Source organism: Tachysurus fulvidraco, chromosome 8, assembly GCF_022655615.1.
Source record: "Tachysurus fulvidraco isolate hzauxx_2018 chromosome 8, HZAU_PFXX_2.0, whole genome shotgun sequence".
In the NCBI taxonomy this organism is placed as follows: Eukaryota; Metazoa; Chordata; class Actinopteri; order Siluriformes; family Bagridae; genus Tachysurus; species Tachysurus fulvidraco.
In genome coordinates, this window is record NC_062525.1 from 24,699,092 (window position 1) to 24,715,979 (window position 16,888).

The window sequence follows — 16,888 nt, forward strand, 5'->3', positions numbered from 1 at the left end:
CACACTCACCTGGAAATCGCCATAAAATTACTGTCTACTTTCACCGGAAACATCATCACAGTTTATCCTTACGCACACTAGAAGTTAAATAAGTGTTAAAATCAACCAAACGGTTACAGAAAAGTAACACGATTAAAATGAGCCTCGGTCGTATACGTGTCTGTGAACGAGTTATCTAAAAATAAACCTTTTTGTTTCATTGCAGCTGCTAGTGATAGTATTATAGTATAAAACAATACTGTACATTTACAGCATTTAGCAGACATTTTTATTTCAGTTTATACACCTGAGCAATTCAGGGTTAAGGGCCTTGCTCAGGGACCCTGCAGTGGCAACTTGGTGGATCTGGGATTCGAACCAATGACCTTCCGATCAGTAGTCGAACACCGCTTATGCGATCTTCTCGGGTCACGTGGAGCCTGTGCCTATCTCAGGCATCATCGGGCATCAAGGCAGGATACACCCTGGACGGAGTGCCAACCCATCACAGGACACACACACACTCTCATTCACACACACACACACACACTACGGACAATTTTCCAGAGATGCCAATCAACCTACCATGCATGTCTTTGGACCGGGGGAGGAAACCGGAGTACCTGGAGGAAACCCTCGAGGCACGGGGAGAACATGCAAACTCCACACACACGAGGCGGAGGCGGGAATCGAACCCCCAACCCTGGAGGTGTGAGGCGAACGTGCTAACCACTAAGCCACCGTGCCCCCCCCCCCCCACATCCAGCATAGTATACAATAATACAGTATAGTGTAGATTTCTATAGTATACCGTAGTATATTATAAAAGAGAAGAGCGTAGCATAGTAAAGTATAGTATTATACAGTATAATACAGTACAGTATAGTGTAATATAATATAGTATAGTGTATTTTCTATACCAAAGCTTCTGTTAGAGAACACTAATTGACACTTTCTGACCAATCAGCTTTGAGAATTCAAATTCAATGGTGATTAGATAATACGAATACTGACCTGGAGAACGTACTCCACTAGACTGCCGATGTCATCCGTGCTGTTCATGGCTGACTCGCCCACCACTTTACCACTAAAATAAGTGTTTACCACCGGGTTCTCACTGCAGAGAGGAGAGAGGAAAGTGGGTTCATTCAAGCCGTGTTCCAAGAACGGCTATATTTACTATAAACTCAATGGGATGTGATGTAATGGATATAATAAAATATTCATTCATTCATTTTCTACCACTTTATCCGAACTTCTCGGGTCACGGGGAGCCTGTGCCTATCTCAGGTGTCATCGGGCATCGAGGCAGGATACACCCTGGACGGAGTGCCAACCCATCACAGGGCACACACACACTCTCATTCACTCACACACTCACACACTACGGACAATTTTCCAGAGATGCCAATCAACCTACCATGCATGTCTTTGGACCGAGAGAGGAAACCGGAGTACCTGGAGGAAACCCCCGAGGTACGGGGAGAACATGCAAACTCCACACACACGAGGCGGAGGTGGGAATCGACCCCCCAAGCCTGCAGGTGTGAGGCGAACGTGCTAACCACTAAGCCACCATGCCCCCCATAATGAAATATATTAAAAATAATAACAAGTATGTATGTTGACCCTTCCTTGCAGCTCAATCCATTCAAGGCCATTTTCCTTCCACCTCTAACATCAATAAAGCATATCCACCCACAGAAATCTCTCTCTCCCCCCTCCCCCCCGGTGTTCCTAATAAAGTGGATATTGAGTTTATCTTGTAGTTGTGTAAGAGTACATACATAGAGAAGGAAGTGAGGATCGTGTTCTCCACGTTGAGGACGACCGGCACAGGGTACAGATCATTCTGTTCGCTCAGACTGAACACACACACACACACACACACACACACACACACACACACACGTACACACATCAGGACAAAAAAATACATCTAAAATATCATATCAAATACATCATAAAAATATATCTAATTCGAACGAGAACGCGGTACTTACGTAGATAGCTGGAGCTGCAGAACAATCTCGTCCGTGTAAAGCGTAATAAAAGTCTCAAATATAATCTGAAAGGAAATCTGCAGCGAAAAACGAGAACACGTTCAAGAAGACCTCTCCCACCGGTAAATGGACCAATCGTCAGAAGTCACTGTACGCTACAACGTTTAATCGGTTACCTTCTTGTTGCTCTTGAATGGGTTCCCAACATCGCACATCACGGTCTTGTTAGCGTTACACTCAATTTCCTGTTTTTAATAAATAAATACGAGTTAAAAATTCACCTTTTGTTGCATTTCTGTCAAACGCTGTGAAAGAGCGCCTCTGTGTGGCCGAACCTTAGAACGAAAGCCTGAGTAACTGAGTGTCGGCGGAACGGTGATGTTCAGCAGGGCCTGATGTGCGTCCTCGGCCTCTCTGCCGCCACTGGCGATGTTGCTCACCTCCACTAACAACATCACCTTCCTGACGCTGCTGTTATACTCCATCGTCTGTCTACCGTCCACGCTAAAAATCCAACAAACACAAGTTACTTATCACACAAACACCAAATCCGATTATCGCTATGGCGACCAGTAGTCCAGCAATAACATAACTGCATAAAATGTGCTGCGGTTTTGGAACACACCTCGGGAATACGATCTGCAGTTCATTGGCAAACTGCGCCGTCACCTGCAGATTGCTGCTGCATTTGTTATCAGAGCCACACTCTTTCTGGAAGTTAATCTAAAACAAAGCAGGAATCAATGACCAATATACAATAGAGCCCTGAATCTGACTGAACACCTTTGGGATGAACTGGAACCCCAACTGAAGCTCCTCACCCACCCAACATCCAAGCCTGATCTCACTAATGTTCTTGTAGCTGAATAAACACAATTCACCACAGCCACAATCCGAGATCTAGTGGAAAGCGCATGTGTAACGTTCGGATGTGGATTATATTCATCTCTACCTCAGTTTTTTCAGTCAGCTGCTGCTGGCTGCTGAGCATCGGGAACGTGTCAAGGTCCTGTAGAGTCTGTTCGGGCTCCACCGAAGCCTCGTTCAACGAAACGTTTAAAAGAAACACAACCGGCTCCAGTTTATTTGTGATCTGCTCCTGTTGTGGAAAGTGAAAAAAAATAAGACATGGTCGGTTTAGGCAGAAGAACACAGCCATTGAGCTGAAACCAACAACCTGAGGCTTGGTCTGGTCTGGTTCAATTAATTATTTTCATCAGTGGTTAATCAGTGTAAAGCTGTCCAAGGAGCCCGGAGTCTATCTCAAGGGACTCCGGGAGACACCCTGGATGGGGTCCCAAACCATCAGAGTGCACAATTTACACAATACAGATCATTTAAAAGATCAGTCAGCATGTCTTGGGACCGGAGGAAAGAAAGTGGAGTACCCTGAGGAAACCTCTGAAGAACATGGAGAAGGCACGAGGAGATGCGAGGTCGTTACATCGTATGAACGAATTAGCATGCTGGAGAATCCTAGCATTAGCGATTTAGTTATCCTTCCTTCAATATAGGTTTAATATGTCTATGGTCTACTGATATGTCTGACACATATCAACTTCCATGTACACATCAACATGGATCGAACAACATTCTCTTACATTTATCCGAAGCTTGAGCTCCTGGCAGGTCGGAGAAGAGAAGGACAGGAGACCCGTGTAGGTGCTTTTGCCGTTGATGAACTGCACTCTCGGACCGCGCCGGTTGCGGTCCGCCTCTACTGTGTATTTTACAGCTGAGAAGAAAAGAAAGGTCTTAGACTATATGGTCTTATCACTCAGAAGAACGGTCAAATCCCTATTTTACTTACTGATGCCCTTCTTAAAGCTGCGATTTCCGTTGCTCAGCGTGTAAGTGAAACACATCGTCGCTGTTATACTGCAAATACATAATCCCGGGTACAGAATGATCAAACTCGCTGATTAAAAAAAAAACACCTCAAAACGTTTAAAGTTTAAAGCAGCATCCTTACCAAGTATCGATGCACTGGCTGGGATCCACAATCTTTGGCTCTACTGTGAAGTTTCTGGATAAATGGATAACTGGACGTGCCCTAATATATAAGACCATATTAAAATTTCTGGAACATTCATTCATACACACTTTACCTCTCAAGCAGGTCGTAAACTTTTCATGACCGACCTCAGAAGCGCTATACGATCGTCGAGAGAGCCGACTAAGATATCGGGATATTTGTTGCCGTCCATATCCATGCCTCCGCTGAGGGAATATCCGAACGTCTGGAACCCACCGGAGCCCAAAGTCTTCCCTTCTATAACCTAAAAAAGAAAAGAGTTACACAAACTGTACGAGTTTACCTTATAATCCAGTCTCTAGCTGGATAAAACATCGTCTGCTCATTCAGATTGAATTCTTATATGGAGCAAAACACTGCTTAACTTTACCTGACTGGGAACATTTGTTATTCCCTCTTTGCTTCCCATCCATATGTAGACTTTTCCGGAATCATGGAATGGGGCTCCAACTGCGATATCTGACATGGCAGATCAAGAGAGTGTACTTGGGTTACTCAGCCACTAGGTGGCAGCAAATGTTCACGTTATTTATTTATTTAGTTATTTATCTACTATTGAACTGCAAGAATGATTACGTTCAGAAAACCTGCTGACAGCCTGAAGCTGAATATACAAGACCTACAGACAACAATGCTACTTTGGGCAAAAGTATTTGGACACACGACCATCACATCCATATACACCGACCAGGCATATCGTTATGATCGGTGAGTGACGTGACATACGGCGAAGTACGGTGACCCATACTCAGAATTCGTTCTGTGCATTTAACCCATCCAAAGTGCACACACACACACAGCAGTGAACACACACACACACACACCGTGAACACACACCGGGAGAAGTGGGCAGCCATTTATGCTGCGGCGCCTGGGGAGCAGTTGGGGGGTTCGGTGCCTTGCTCAAGGGCACCTCAGTCGTGGCCGGCCTGAGACTCGAACCCACAACCTTAGGATTATGAGTCAGACTCTCTAACCATTAGGCCATGACTGCCTTTTTTTAAATTTTTTTATCAGCTTCCTAATATCAGGGTTGGTCCCCCTTTTGCTGCCAAAACAGCCCTTACCCACCGAGTCATAGACTCCACTAGACCCCTGAAGGTGTACTGTGGTATCTGGCACCATGATGTTAGCAGCAGATCCTTAAAGTCCTGTAAGTTGTGAGCTGAGGCCTCCATAGATCGGACTTGTCCCACAGCCATCAGGGAATACTGTTTCCATTCAAGGGCATGTCCGCAACAATGCTTAGCTTCTAACCTTGGCCGCTCATGAACCTGTTGCCGGTTCACCACTGTATTTTCCTTGGACCACTTTTTTTTTTAGATACCGACCACAGCAGACCGGGAACACCACACAAGAGCTGCAGTTTTGGAGATGCATTTTTCCTGCTTCAACCTCAAGGACAAAATGTTCACTTGCTGCCTAATACAGTATATCCCACCCAATTACATGTGCCGTGAGTGACTGTCAGTGCTCATAATGTTATGCCTGATCGCTGTATATTTTTAGGTTTAACAGCATTTATTAGCTTTGCATTTATACCACTGATTAGTGATGGTAATGAGGGTTAAGGGCCTTGTTCAAAGGCTCAGAAGTGGCAGCTTGGCATTGCTGGGATTTAAACTCACTACCATCTTATAAGCAGTCCAACCCGAGCTACCACTCCACTGCCTTGTACCTGCTTGTTCCAGTTATAATAACCTCGACTCTCATAGGAAGGCTTTCCATTTGATGATAAAGTCTGGCTTGTTCATTCAGGTACAAGAACGTTTAGGACATTAGAGAATTAGGAGGTCTGTGGTGTCCGTGGTGTGTTCACCGGTCCTTCAGTTGTGTCTACAAGGAGCTAGCTTTGTACACGAGGGCATTTTCATGCTGGAGGTTTGAGTCTACATGTAGGATGTGGTAGCCTAGTGGTTGAACTACCAGTTGGAAGGTTGTGAGTCCCAGGTCCAGGACCTGAGTAAGGCCCTTAACCCTAAATTGTTTAAAAAAAATAAAATAAGATCAAATCTAAGCTCCTCTATATGATGGCATCTGCCAAATGCTGTAACCATAACCATTTTGTGCACATTGCATGCATTTGTTTACTGCATGGTTCTGGTATACACTGCACCTTGGAATCCATCCTGATTCACATCTCCTATAGCTGCCACAGCAAATCCAAACGCAGAACCCTTGGCGCCGTTCAGGACGATGCTAGACTTGTTCTGGAAAGATCCGTTCTCGTTGATAAAAACATACACGGCTCCACCTTGCTCTTTGTAGCGGTCAAAATAGAAGGGAGCTCCGACGATCAGGTCGTTCCAGCTGTGGTGAACATGTGGCACAAAACATGAGTTAGCTTTTGTGTGTTGTTCTGTTTGTTCACTTCACGTTTATGGTGAAAGGTGAGCAGTCAGAGGAGGGAGGAATACAAACAGACATCTTATAGTGACAAAGAACAAATGTGTGATAGCCTGGGAAACACGTTACATGGTAAAAGTTACCGCTTATCCGAACTTCTCGGGTCACGGGGAGCCTGTGCCTATCTCAGGCGTCATCGGGCATCGAGGCAGGATACACCCTGGACGGAGTGCCAACCCATCAAAGGGCACACACACTATCATTCACTCACACACACACACACACACACTACGGACAATTTTCCAGAGATGCCAATCAACCTACCATGCATGTCTTTGGACCGGGGGAGGAAACCGGAGTACCCGGAGGAAACCCCCGAGGCACGGGGGTAGGAATCGAACCCCCAACCCTGGAGGTGTGAGGCAAACGTGCTAACCACTAAGCCACCTGTGCCGTCATCATGAGAACAAATAGGAGTCTGTTCTTTTCTGTCGTTTTCTCTTCTCTAGAAATAATTGCTAAAAATAAGCAGAATAATTGTCAATACTCAATAAGACATTTCTACTTGCAATTATAAGTAATCATACTGCAGAGTATGAACATGTTTAAGGGGGGGGGGCACAGTGGCTTAGTGGTTAGCACGTTCGCCTCACAGCTCCAGGGTCGGGGGTTCGATTCCCGCCTCCACCTTGTGTGTGTGGAGTTTGCATGTTCTCCCCGTGCCTCGGGGGTTTCCTCCGGGTACTCCGGTTTCCTCCCCCGATCCAAAGACATGCATGATAGGTTGATTGGTATCTCTGGAAAATTGTCCGTAGTGTGTGTGTGTGTGTGTGTGTGTGTGTGCCCTGTGATGGGTTGGCACTCCGTCCAGGGTGTATCCTGCCTCGATGCCCGATGACGCCTGAGATAGGCACAGGCTCCCCGTGACCCGAGAAGTTCGGATAAGCGGTAGGGAATGAATGAATGAACATGTTTATAGCAGGTGTATGAGAATCACTTATAATCTTGACATTTGATATTATATTTCATCTAGAATTCTAAAGACTGCATGCTTTCCTATACCGAAATGTGTTTCTTCTTCTTTTTTTTCCACCTGCATGTAAAGGATCATCAGCCAGATATCTGATTACAAACTGTACTGAGAAGCCTGACGCTTGTTTCACAGTGTGACTTGATCAAAGCATGACCTAGAAAAGCTAGCATACTTAGCTAGCATGGTTTTAGGTGCCTTTAGGCAGCTTTTATTTTAGTTCAACCGGCTGCGTATCCCGTGTCGTCTTCGACAGAAAGACAGCCGAGGCAAACTATCTCGTGAGGGTTTTCATCGCAGATCGGAAAGACGCTTTTAAGAAATATCTAATAAATCCGAACCAGATTGTTTCTAGAAACGGATTTGTTTATTTTTAAGCCATTTCAAAGGACGCATAATGGAGTTGAGGTGGCCTACTCGTCATTGTTGAGATCCGTCACCGCGACGCTGCTCCCGAAGTACGAGCCCACTTGCTCTCCTGGGATTATAAAGGCAGGCTCGAGGTTAGACTGGCCTTTCACCGCCAGCATCACCGAACCCCTGGAGTCGTCTCTGGGAGCCCCTGTGACCACCGTGTATTCTTTCCTGCTTAACAGCTTCAAGTCTTCCGTCACCGAGTAACCTGAAATTCAAAATGACATCACTGACGTGACTCAGACGGTGAAATAGCGCAGTCCGGTGGAGTGACTGTAAATGGAGAACATCTGGACATACCCATGTAGCTGTTGCGCTTATTTAGAGAACCGAAGTCTTTTTCGCTGTAATCCCAGGAGTTGTCCGGAGTCGTGTCTCTCCATGTAACGTGCACGTTGCCTGGGAAAAGAAAGAGAAGCTTATTCACATAGCGTGCAGCAGCGTGCACCAGTCCTGCGGGTGTAGTTATCCGTGCAGCTCACCCTGCCATTCAAAACTCCCCGTGCAGCCGATGTAGACGTCGCTGTCCGTCATGCCTGCGGAAATGCCCATGTTACACATGCCCTCCAGCTCCATGTCGGTGTTGGGGTTGCACACCTCATACGGGTGATCCTGCCATAAGTCGCCGCGGTCGAAGCTCAGGTCGTTCCCACGGACGAAGCACTTGCCCACCATCCGGCGCTGTTCCTCTCCTCGACCTTGCACTATTTTCACATAGCGGTGGCCACATGCCTGCGAGAAGAAACTATTCTTCAGATCCTAATAACTAATAACAGGACATGAGAACATAAGAATCCGACAGTTAGAAAGCGCTTTCTGTTTAAGGTTAAAGGTTTATTTAAAACTGGAACTTCAATTCAGGATTCTGCACTTTTTCTAGATCGATAATTAAACTGAGATATTGTCCAGATTAATACTGAAGGAAAGGTATTACAGAGAGAATACTGAATAACACACACACACACACACACACACACACACACACACACACACACACACACGTGTACTCTTGTGTAGTTGTGTGTAGTCTGTAGTAGATCTATGTAGTCTTACGTAGTTTTTGTGTAGTCTTGTGTGGTTGTGTGTAGTCTTGTGTATTTGCTTGTACTCTTGCGTAGTTGTGTGTTTGCTGTACTTGTATGTAGGCTTGTGTAGTTGTGTGTAGTCTTTTGTTGTTGTATGTAGGCTTGTGTAGTTGTGTGTAGTCTTGTGTAGTTGTGTGTAGTCTTGTGTTGTTGTATGTAGGCTTGTGTAGTTGTGTGTAGTCTTGTGTTGTTGTATGTAGGCTTGTGTAGTTGTGTGTAGTCTTGTGTTGTTGTATGTAGGCTTGTGTAGTTGTGTGTAGTCTTGTGTAGTTGTGTGTAGGCTTGTGTAGTTGTGTGTAGTCTTGTGTAGTTGTGTGTAGTCTTGTGTAGTTGTATGTAGCCTTGTGTAGTTGTGTGTAGTCTTGTGTAGTTGTATGTAGCCTTGTGTAGTTGTGTGTAGTCTTGTGTTGTTGTATGTAGGCTTGTGTAGTTGTATGTAGCCTTGTGTAGTTGTGTGTAGGCTTGTGTAGTTGTGTGTAGTTGTGTGTAGTTGTGTGTAGTCTGATTTAGTTGTGTGTTGTTTGCTATAGTTGTATGTAGGCTTGTGTAGTTGTGTGTAGTCTTGTGTTGTTGTATGTAGGCTTGTGTAGTTGTGTGTAGTCTTGTGTAGTTGTGTGTAGTCTTGTGTAGTTGTGTGTAGTCTTGTGTAGTTGTGTGTAGTCTTGTGTAGTTGTATGTAGGCTTGTGTAGTTGTGTGTAGTCTTGTATAGTTGTGTGTAGTCTTGTGTAGTTGTGTGTAGTCTTGTGTAGTTGTATGTAGGCTTGTGTAGTTGTATGTAGCCTTGTGTAGTTGTGTGTAGTCTTGTGTTGTTGTATGTAGGCTTGTGTAGTTGTGTGTAGTCTTGTGTAGTTGTGTGTAGGCTTGTGTAGTTGTGTGTAGTTGTGTGTAGTCTTGTGTAGTTGTGTGTAGGCTTGTATAGTTGTGTGTAGTCTTGTGTAGGTGTATGTAGGCTTGTGTAGTTGTGTGTAGCCTTGTGTAGTTGTGTGTAGTCTGATTTAGTTGGTGTGTTGTTTGCTGTAGTTGTGTGTAGTCTTGTGTAGTTGTGTGTAGTCTTGTGTAGTTGTGTGTAGTCTTGTGTAGTTGTATGTAGCCTTGTGTAGTTGTGTGTAGTCTTGTGTTGTTGTATGTAGGCTTGTGTAGTTGTGTGTAGTTTTGTGTAGTTGTGTGTAGGCTTGTGTAGTTGTGTGTAGTTGTGTGTATTTGTGTGTAGTCTGATTTAGTTGGTGTGTTTGCTGTAGTTGTGTGTAGTCTTGTGTAGTTGTATGTAGGCTTGTGTAGTTGTGTGTAGTCTTGTGTAGTTGTGTGTAGTCTTGTGTAGTTGTGTGTAGTCTGATTTAGTTGGTGTGTTTGCTGTAGTTGTGTGTAGGCTTGTGTAGTTGTGTGTAGTTGTGTGTAATCTTGTGTAGTTGTGTGTAGTCTTGTGTAGTTGTATGTAGGCTTGTGTAGTTGTGTGTAGTCTTGTGTATTTGTGTGTAGTCTGATTTAGTTGGTGTGTTTGCTGTAGTTGTGTGTAGTCTTGTGTAATTGTGTAGTTAGTCTAATTGTACAGTTAGTATAATTATGTGCAGTCTCCTGTAATCGTCTGTAATCGTTTGCAGTCTGACTTGAAGTTATTCTTTAACTGTCTTCGCTTTCATCGACACACGTAGAAGTTTTACACAAACTCGTGAGTCGACACCATCGTGACCGCACGCTGCCATTACGGTAAAGACACAAGCACAATGTAAAACAAGTCCCAAAAAAAGTCCGATTATATATCGATTTGTTCTTTTTTACAGTTTCTGCATAATTAAAACGATCTGTAATTAAATAATACACACAAATACACACAAATACACACAAATACACGCAAATACACACCGTTTCATAACATATGAGAACTTCCAGTTTCTGAGGAAACATCTACAGGAACTCTGCTAACACTGCGGCAAGTGACGAGAAACCTTTTTGCTAGCTCATAAATTCTATTTTGGAACCAATCGGTTGTCGGTTATGAATGATCAAAGCTTTGGAAACTTGACGTGTGTCATTAAAGGTTCTTGTGATGAAGCGACACACCTTCCATCTCCAGAAAAGAACATTCCTTAATTTCAAAGAGAGTACAGAAGGAGACGCACCAAATGAGACCGGTTTCTCTCGCACAAACGTTCATTCGGTTATTTTTAGCCGCGATACAACAGAATGAACTATACGACATGTTCCCAATGCTTCATTATTTTTTCCCCCCAGTGTGTGTTATAGATCCTCCTCCCTAAAGAAGCTACCTCATTATACAGGTAACTCTGTATGTCCTAACGAACTGTCTTACCAATACTCGTCCACCAGGATGCTCTCTCTGACTGGCTACGGTCACGCCGAGCCACATGCCTTCTATCATTTCGGAGGAATCCGCTACGGGAGAGAAAAACAGGATACATTATAATGATAACTCGTGTATTGGTTAAATATTAAAAAATCATTTACTTAATGTTCGAAAAAGGTGTGTGTGTGTTTATGTGTGTGTATATGCATGTACAATATCTGACAGAAGTGTGTGCACATCTCATTCATTCATTCATTCATTCATTACCGCTTATCCGAACTTCTCAGGCGTCATCGGGCATCGAGGCAGGATACACCCTGGACGGAGTGCCAACCCATCACAGGGCACACACACACTCTCTCATTCACACACACACTCTCACACACTACGGACAATTTCCCAGAGATGCCAATCAACCTACCATGCATGTCTTTGGACCGGGGGAGGAAACCGGAGTACCCGGAGGAAACCCCCGAGGCACGGGGAGAACATGCAAACTCCACACACACGAGGCGGAGGCGGGAATCGAACCCCCGACCCTGGAGGTGTGAGGCGAACGTGCTTTCTTATATCTTTTCATGTGACAACACTGAAGAAATGACACTACAGTGTAAAGTAGTTAGTGTTCAGCTTGTATAACAGTGTACATTTGCTGTCCCCTCAAAATAACTCAACACAGCCATTAATGTCTAAACCGCTGGACACAAAAGTAAGTACACCCCTAAGTGAAAATGTCCAAATTGGGCCCAATTAGCCATTTTCTCTCCCCGGTGTCATGTGACTCGTTAGTGTTACAAGGTCTCAGGTGTAAATGGGGAGCAGGTGTGTTAAATTTGGTGTTATCGCTCTCACTCTCTCATACTGGTCACTGGAAGTTCAACATGGCACCTCATGGCAAAGAACGCTCTGAGGATCTGAACAAAGAATTGTTGCTCTACATAAAGATGGTGTAGAAAATTGCCAAGACGGTGAAACTGAGCTGCAGCATGGTGGCCAAGACCATACAGCGGTTTAACAGGACAGGTTCCACTCAGAACAGGTCTCGCTATGGTCCACCAAAGAAGTTCATATCCAGAGGTTGTGTTTGGGAAACAGACGTATGAATGCTGCCAGTATTGCTGCAGAGGTTGAATGAATGGTGGTTCAGCCTGTCAGTGCTCAGACCACACACCACACACTGCATCACGTCTGCATGGCTGTCGTCCCATAACGAAGCCTCTTCTAAAGATGATGCACAAGAAAGCCTGCAAACAGTTTGCTGAAGACACGTAGACTAAGGACATGAATTACTGGGACCATGTCCTGTGGTCTGATGAGACAGAGATAAACTTATTTGGTTCAGATGGTGACAAGCAACGTGTGCGGTGGCAAACAGGTGAGGAGCACAAAGACAAGTCTGTCTTGCCTACAGTCAAGCATGGTGGTGGGAGTGTCATGTTCTGGGGCTGCATGAGTGCTGCCGGAACTAGGGAGCTACAGTTCACTGAGGGAACCATGAATGCCACTGTGACAATGTACGGTGACATACTGAAGCAGAGCACGATCCCCTCCCTTCGGAGACTGGGCCGCAGGGCAGTATTCCAACATGATGACCAATGCCTTGCTAAAGAAGCTGAGGGTAAAGGTGATGAACTGGCCAAGCATGTCTCCTGTCCAAACTTTTAACAATTCCCATTGTCTTAAGGCAGCTTTACAGAAGTATTTGAGATACTGTGAGATACTGTGTATGTTTATATATATATTGTGTGTGTGTGTGTTTCTGTGTATATAGTGTGTTTCTGTGTATATAGTGTGTCTATGTGTGTGTTTCTGTGTATATAGTGTGTTTCTGTGTAGTGTGTGTTTCTGTGTATATAGTGTGTTTCTGTGTATATAGTGTGTTTCTGTGTATATAGTGTGTTTCTGTGTATATAGTGTGTTTCTGTGTATATAGTGTGTGTATGTGTGTGTTTCTGTGTATATAGTGTGTTTCTGTGTATATAGTGTGTGTATGTGTGTGTTTCTGTGTATATAGTGTGTTTCTGTGTATATAGTGTGTGTATGTGTGTGTTTCTGTGTATATGTGTTTCTGTGTGTACAGTATGTGTGTGTTTCTGTGTGTATGTGTGTGTGTGTATGTGTGTGTATGTGTGTGTTTCTGTGTATATGTGTGTATGTATGTGTGTGTGTATGTATGTGTATATATGTGTGTGTGCGTGTGTGTTTCTGTGTATATGTGTGTATGTGTGCGTGTGTTTGTGGGTTTCTGTGTATGTTTGTGGGTTTCTGTGTATATGTGTGTGTGTGTGTGTGTGTGTGTGTGTGTGTGTGTGTGTGTGTGTGTGTGTGTGTGTGTGTGTGTGTGTGTGTGTGTGTGTGTGTGTGTGTGTGTGTGTGTGTGTGTGTGTGTGTATGAGAAATCAACAACAACATCAAAGAAAATTAGAGTCTAAAAGGTGCCGAATGTTTATTCAAGAACGGCTGAAGAGAATGTTTTGTACTTTGTCGGTGAAAGAAGTTGAATGTTTGCTGAGGTTTTACTGCCCTGAAAAACTAGCTGATACATTTGTCCCTGAACATAAACAGCCGACACAGACACGGGCGAGGCAAGCTGCTGCGCTATGGCGGTTCTCTCAGGAGATCTGCATTTGGCACTGACTACAGAGCACAAAGAGCAAATTCATAGTGGAGTAGATTGTTCGAAAACAACAAACACCACGACATCCTTCACAGCATCATCACGCTGGGTGTAAAACCTCATCGACAGTGTGTGTGAAAAATAAAGGCTTCATTAAAGACTAGTGAAATGAAATCCACCCTTGTTGACCTGAACGAGGACAATCCTTTTGTTCTAAGAAGCAGAAATAAGTAGTAGAACTCGTTTCAGGTCCTGAATGTGTGTCACCAATCACCACACACCTGTGTGAGGGCGAGGGGGTAACTAATCTTCTGAACATAATACCCTGTGGTGAGACACTCAGGTGTTGTGACTTGTGTGTCCAAACTCGCTGAAGCATTTTATATATAAAGCTGAAATGGGTTTGTGGAATTCTTTCTACTTTTATTATTCAGTCAGTTTGACTTATATCAAGTCAGTGATTTGGTTTGGAGTTAAAGTAAAAGTCTATCTAAAAAATTCTGAAGTTCAATTAGAAGAGCAATTAATGAATTAATAATAATTAATATTAATTAATTATTAATTTTAAGTAATAAAAGTGATAATATTTACGTAAATCTTGAATTTAAAAACGAAAGTTAAAACCAGACTAACTAACTAAATAACTAACCAACTAACTAACCAACCAACTAACTAACTAAATATATTAATGATACATACACTAATTATTAATACACATATAATATTAAATAATATAATAAAAATATTACATTCATTTACATTCAACTTTTTTTATTCATAAATATAAAGAATTCAACGAACGAACGAACGAATAATAAAAACGTTATAATATAGAAATATAAAAGATAAAAAATTGCAATTAAACAAATAAAATATTTATAATGAAAGCTTGTGAAGCTTTCCGAGTATTAAAAAAAGTCACTTCACAAATATTCAAAAGTATTAGAAAATTGTTGATGAGGTTTTGTCCTTTATTCAGTAATAATATTTCAACATTTATTTATTAATTTATTTTTATTTATCGTTTTTATATTGTATTATATTTATTTTGTCTTTCATTTCGTTATTCTTTTTTAGTTTATTATTTTACATTGTATATTATATTTTATAACATTTTTATTTATTTATGATATTATCATTATTATATTATATTATATTATATTATATTAAATTATATAGTGTAATATTGTTTATTTGTTTGTTTATTTATTTATATAACCTTGGATTAAAATAAACCAAATTTACTGAGATATACAGATGAATTCTTTAATCAATTTTAGGCTCGGGCGTCATGGTGGCTTAGTGGTTCGCACGTTCGCCTCACGCCTCCAGGGTTGGGGGTTCGATTCCCGCCTCCACCTTGTGTGTGTGGAGTTTGCATGTTCTCCCCGTGCCTCGGGGGTTTCCTCCGGGTACTCCGGTTTCCTCCCCCGGTCCAAAGACATGCATGGTAGGTTGATTGGCATCTCTGGAAAATTGTCCATAGTGTGTGAGTGTGTGTGTGAGTGAATGAGAGTGTGTGTGTGCCCTGTGATGGGTTGGCACTCCGTCCAGGGTGTATCCTGCCTCGATGCCCGATGACGCCTGAGATAGGCACAGGCTCCCCGTGACCCGAGAAGTTCGGATAAGCGGTAGAAAATGAATGAATAAATTTAAGGCTCAGTAGAATAAAAAAGTCAGGGACATCCTGAAACCCTCATTTGAATTTGAATAAAATCAGTAAACTGGTCTTTTAGGCCTGAACTGAGTATAAGCATTAAACACATTACTGGTGATACATACTGTATAGTAGATGAACACATGCTTACTTGAGGTGATGAGGTCGACTCTGGTGCAGTCTGTCGTCTCTGTGGTGATGGGACACGAGTAGATGGCTCCGGTCTCGTTTACCTTCAGCTGTGATAAAGCTTTCTCTTTGGGTGCTCCTGCTAGGAGTCTGCAAAAAAACAGAACGAGTACAGAAACCGTTTTCAGACCTTCATTTGGTGCTGTTTCTGAAATGTAGTCAGTTTGTCTTCAGTTACAGCTGAGATTCACTTTCAGTAGGATGTCCAGGTAAAAACACAAAACTCATTATCTAAAAATATTACGTTCACTCTTACTTAACAAATGTGGTTTTTTAAAAAAAGTTAGTTAGTTAGTTATTAGGAAATTCTTGACATGGCAACATGGCAGTTTCACTGTATACAGATTCTATTCATACTGCACACGTATACTAATCAGTACAGACTGTGTCATCAGGTACTGAATCGAAAGCCGTAGGCACTGAATCGAATAGAGCAAGCACTGAATAGAAAGCAGTAGGAACTGAATCGAATAGAGTAATCACTGAATCAAGTACAATAGGTATTGAATCGAATGCAGTAAAAACCGGATCGAATGCAGCGCAAATTGAATCGAATATAGTAAGTACTGAATCGAATGCAGTAAGAACTGAATCAAATGCAGTAGGTACTCATTCAAATGTAGTAAGAACTGAATCAAATGCAGAAGGCACTGAATCGATTGCAGTAAAAACTGAATCAAATGCAGTAGGAACTGAATCAAATGCAGCAGGAACTGAATCAAATGCAGTAGGAACTGAATCAAATGCAGCAGGAACTGAATCAAATGCAGCAGGAACTGAATCAAATGCTGTAAGAACTGAATCAAATACAGAAGGTACTGAATCAAATGCAGTAGGTACTGTCACAGTAGGAGCCACAGTGATGCATGGCTTCTTATGTTTCTTCTGTTGTTGTTGTCGTGCACATGTGTGTGGATATCGTAGAAAATGTTTACTATTAGTACGAGGTCTAAGTCTAAGTGCTCTCGATTAAGATGCGGCTTACACAAGTAGCTAATTCACTAAAATTAAACTTGTGAATTTTTGTAAGAGCTGGATATTAATCTTTATGGCTAATATTTGGAAAAGGTGATATGAATACTGTACGGTAAAGACATCTGACTTATGGGTGGAAGGCTGTGAGATCCAATCCCAGCACTATCAAACAGCCTGACCAGTGACAGTGTAACGCTGTAAAAACCCAATAAAACTTCAAAATAAAAGTCCTCATCAAAAACGACTCATTTGCAT

The 16,888-nt window shown here is 42.7% G+C and overlaps 1 protein-coding gene across 3 annotated transcripts in view; it reads right to left on the reverse strand.

The window, feature by feature from the left end:
- Positions 1-16,888, reverse strand: part of itga3b (integrin, alpha 3b) — a 45,533-nt gene that overhangs the window by 8,910 nt on the left and 19,735 nt on the right. For all 3 annotated transcript variants that reach the window (XM_047817857.1, XM_047817858.1, XM_027163161.2), the window contains exons 2-20: positions 15,621-15,748; positions 11,202-11,284; positions 8,290-8,539; positions 8,108-8,206; positions 7,811-8,015; positions 6,134-6,327; positions 4,388-4,476; positions 4,125-4,261; positions 3,955-4,035; positions 3,793-3,860; positions 3,584-3,717; positions 2,935-3,081; positions 2,608-2,705; positions 2,318-2,486; positions 2,159-2,227; positions 1,983-2,059; positions 1,767-1,844; positions 994-1,096; positions 1-9 (exon numbers count right to left, since the gene is read on the reverse strand). The exon at positions 1-9 is cut by the window's left edge and continues 168 nt beyond it. In XM_047817857.1, coding sequence (XP_047673813.1) covers positions 1-9; positions 994-1,096; positions 1,767-1,844; positions 1,983-2,059; positions 2,159-2,227; positions 2,318-2,486; positions 2,608-2,705; positions 2,935-3,081; positions 3,584-3,717; positions 3,793-3,860; positions 3,955-4,035; positions 4,125-4,261; positions 4,388-4,476; positions 6,134-6,327; positions 7,811-8,015; positions 8,108-8,206; positions 8,290-8,539; positions 11,202-11,284; positions 15,621-15,748 — 2,218 coding nt within the window. The remainder of the gene's footprint in view (positions 10-993; positions 1,097-1,766; positions 1,845-1,982; positions 2,060-2,158; positions 2,228-2,317; positions 2,487-2,607; positions 2,706-2,934; positions 3,082-3,583; positions 3,718-3,792; positions 3,861-3,954; positions 4,036-4,124; positions 4,262-4,387; positions 4,477-6,133; positions 6,328-7,810; positions 8,016-8,107; positions 8,207-8,289; positions 8,540-11,201; positions 11,285-15,620; positions 15,749-16,888) is intronic.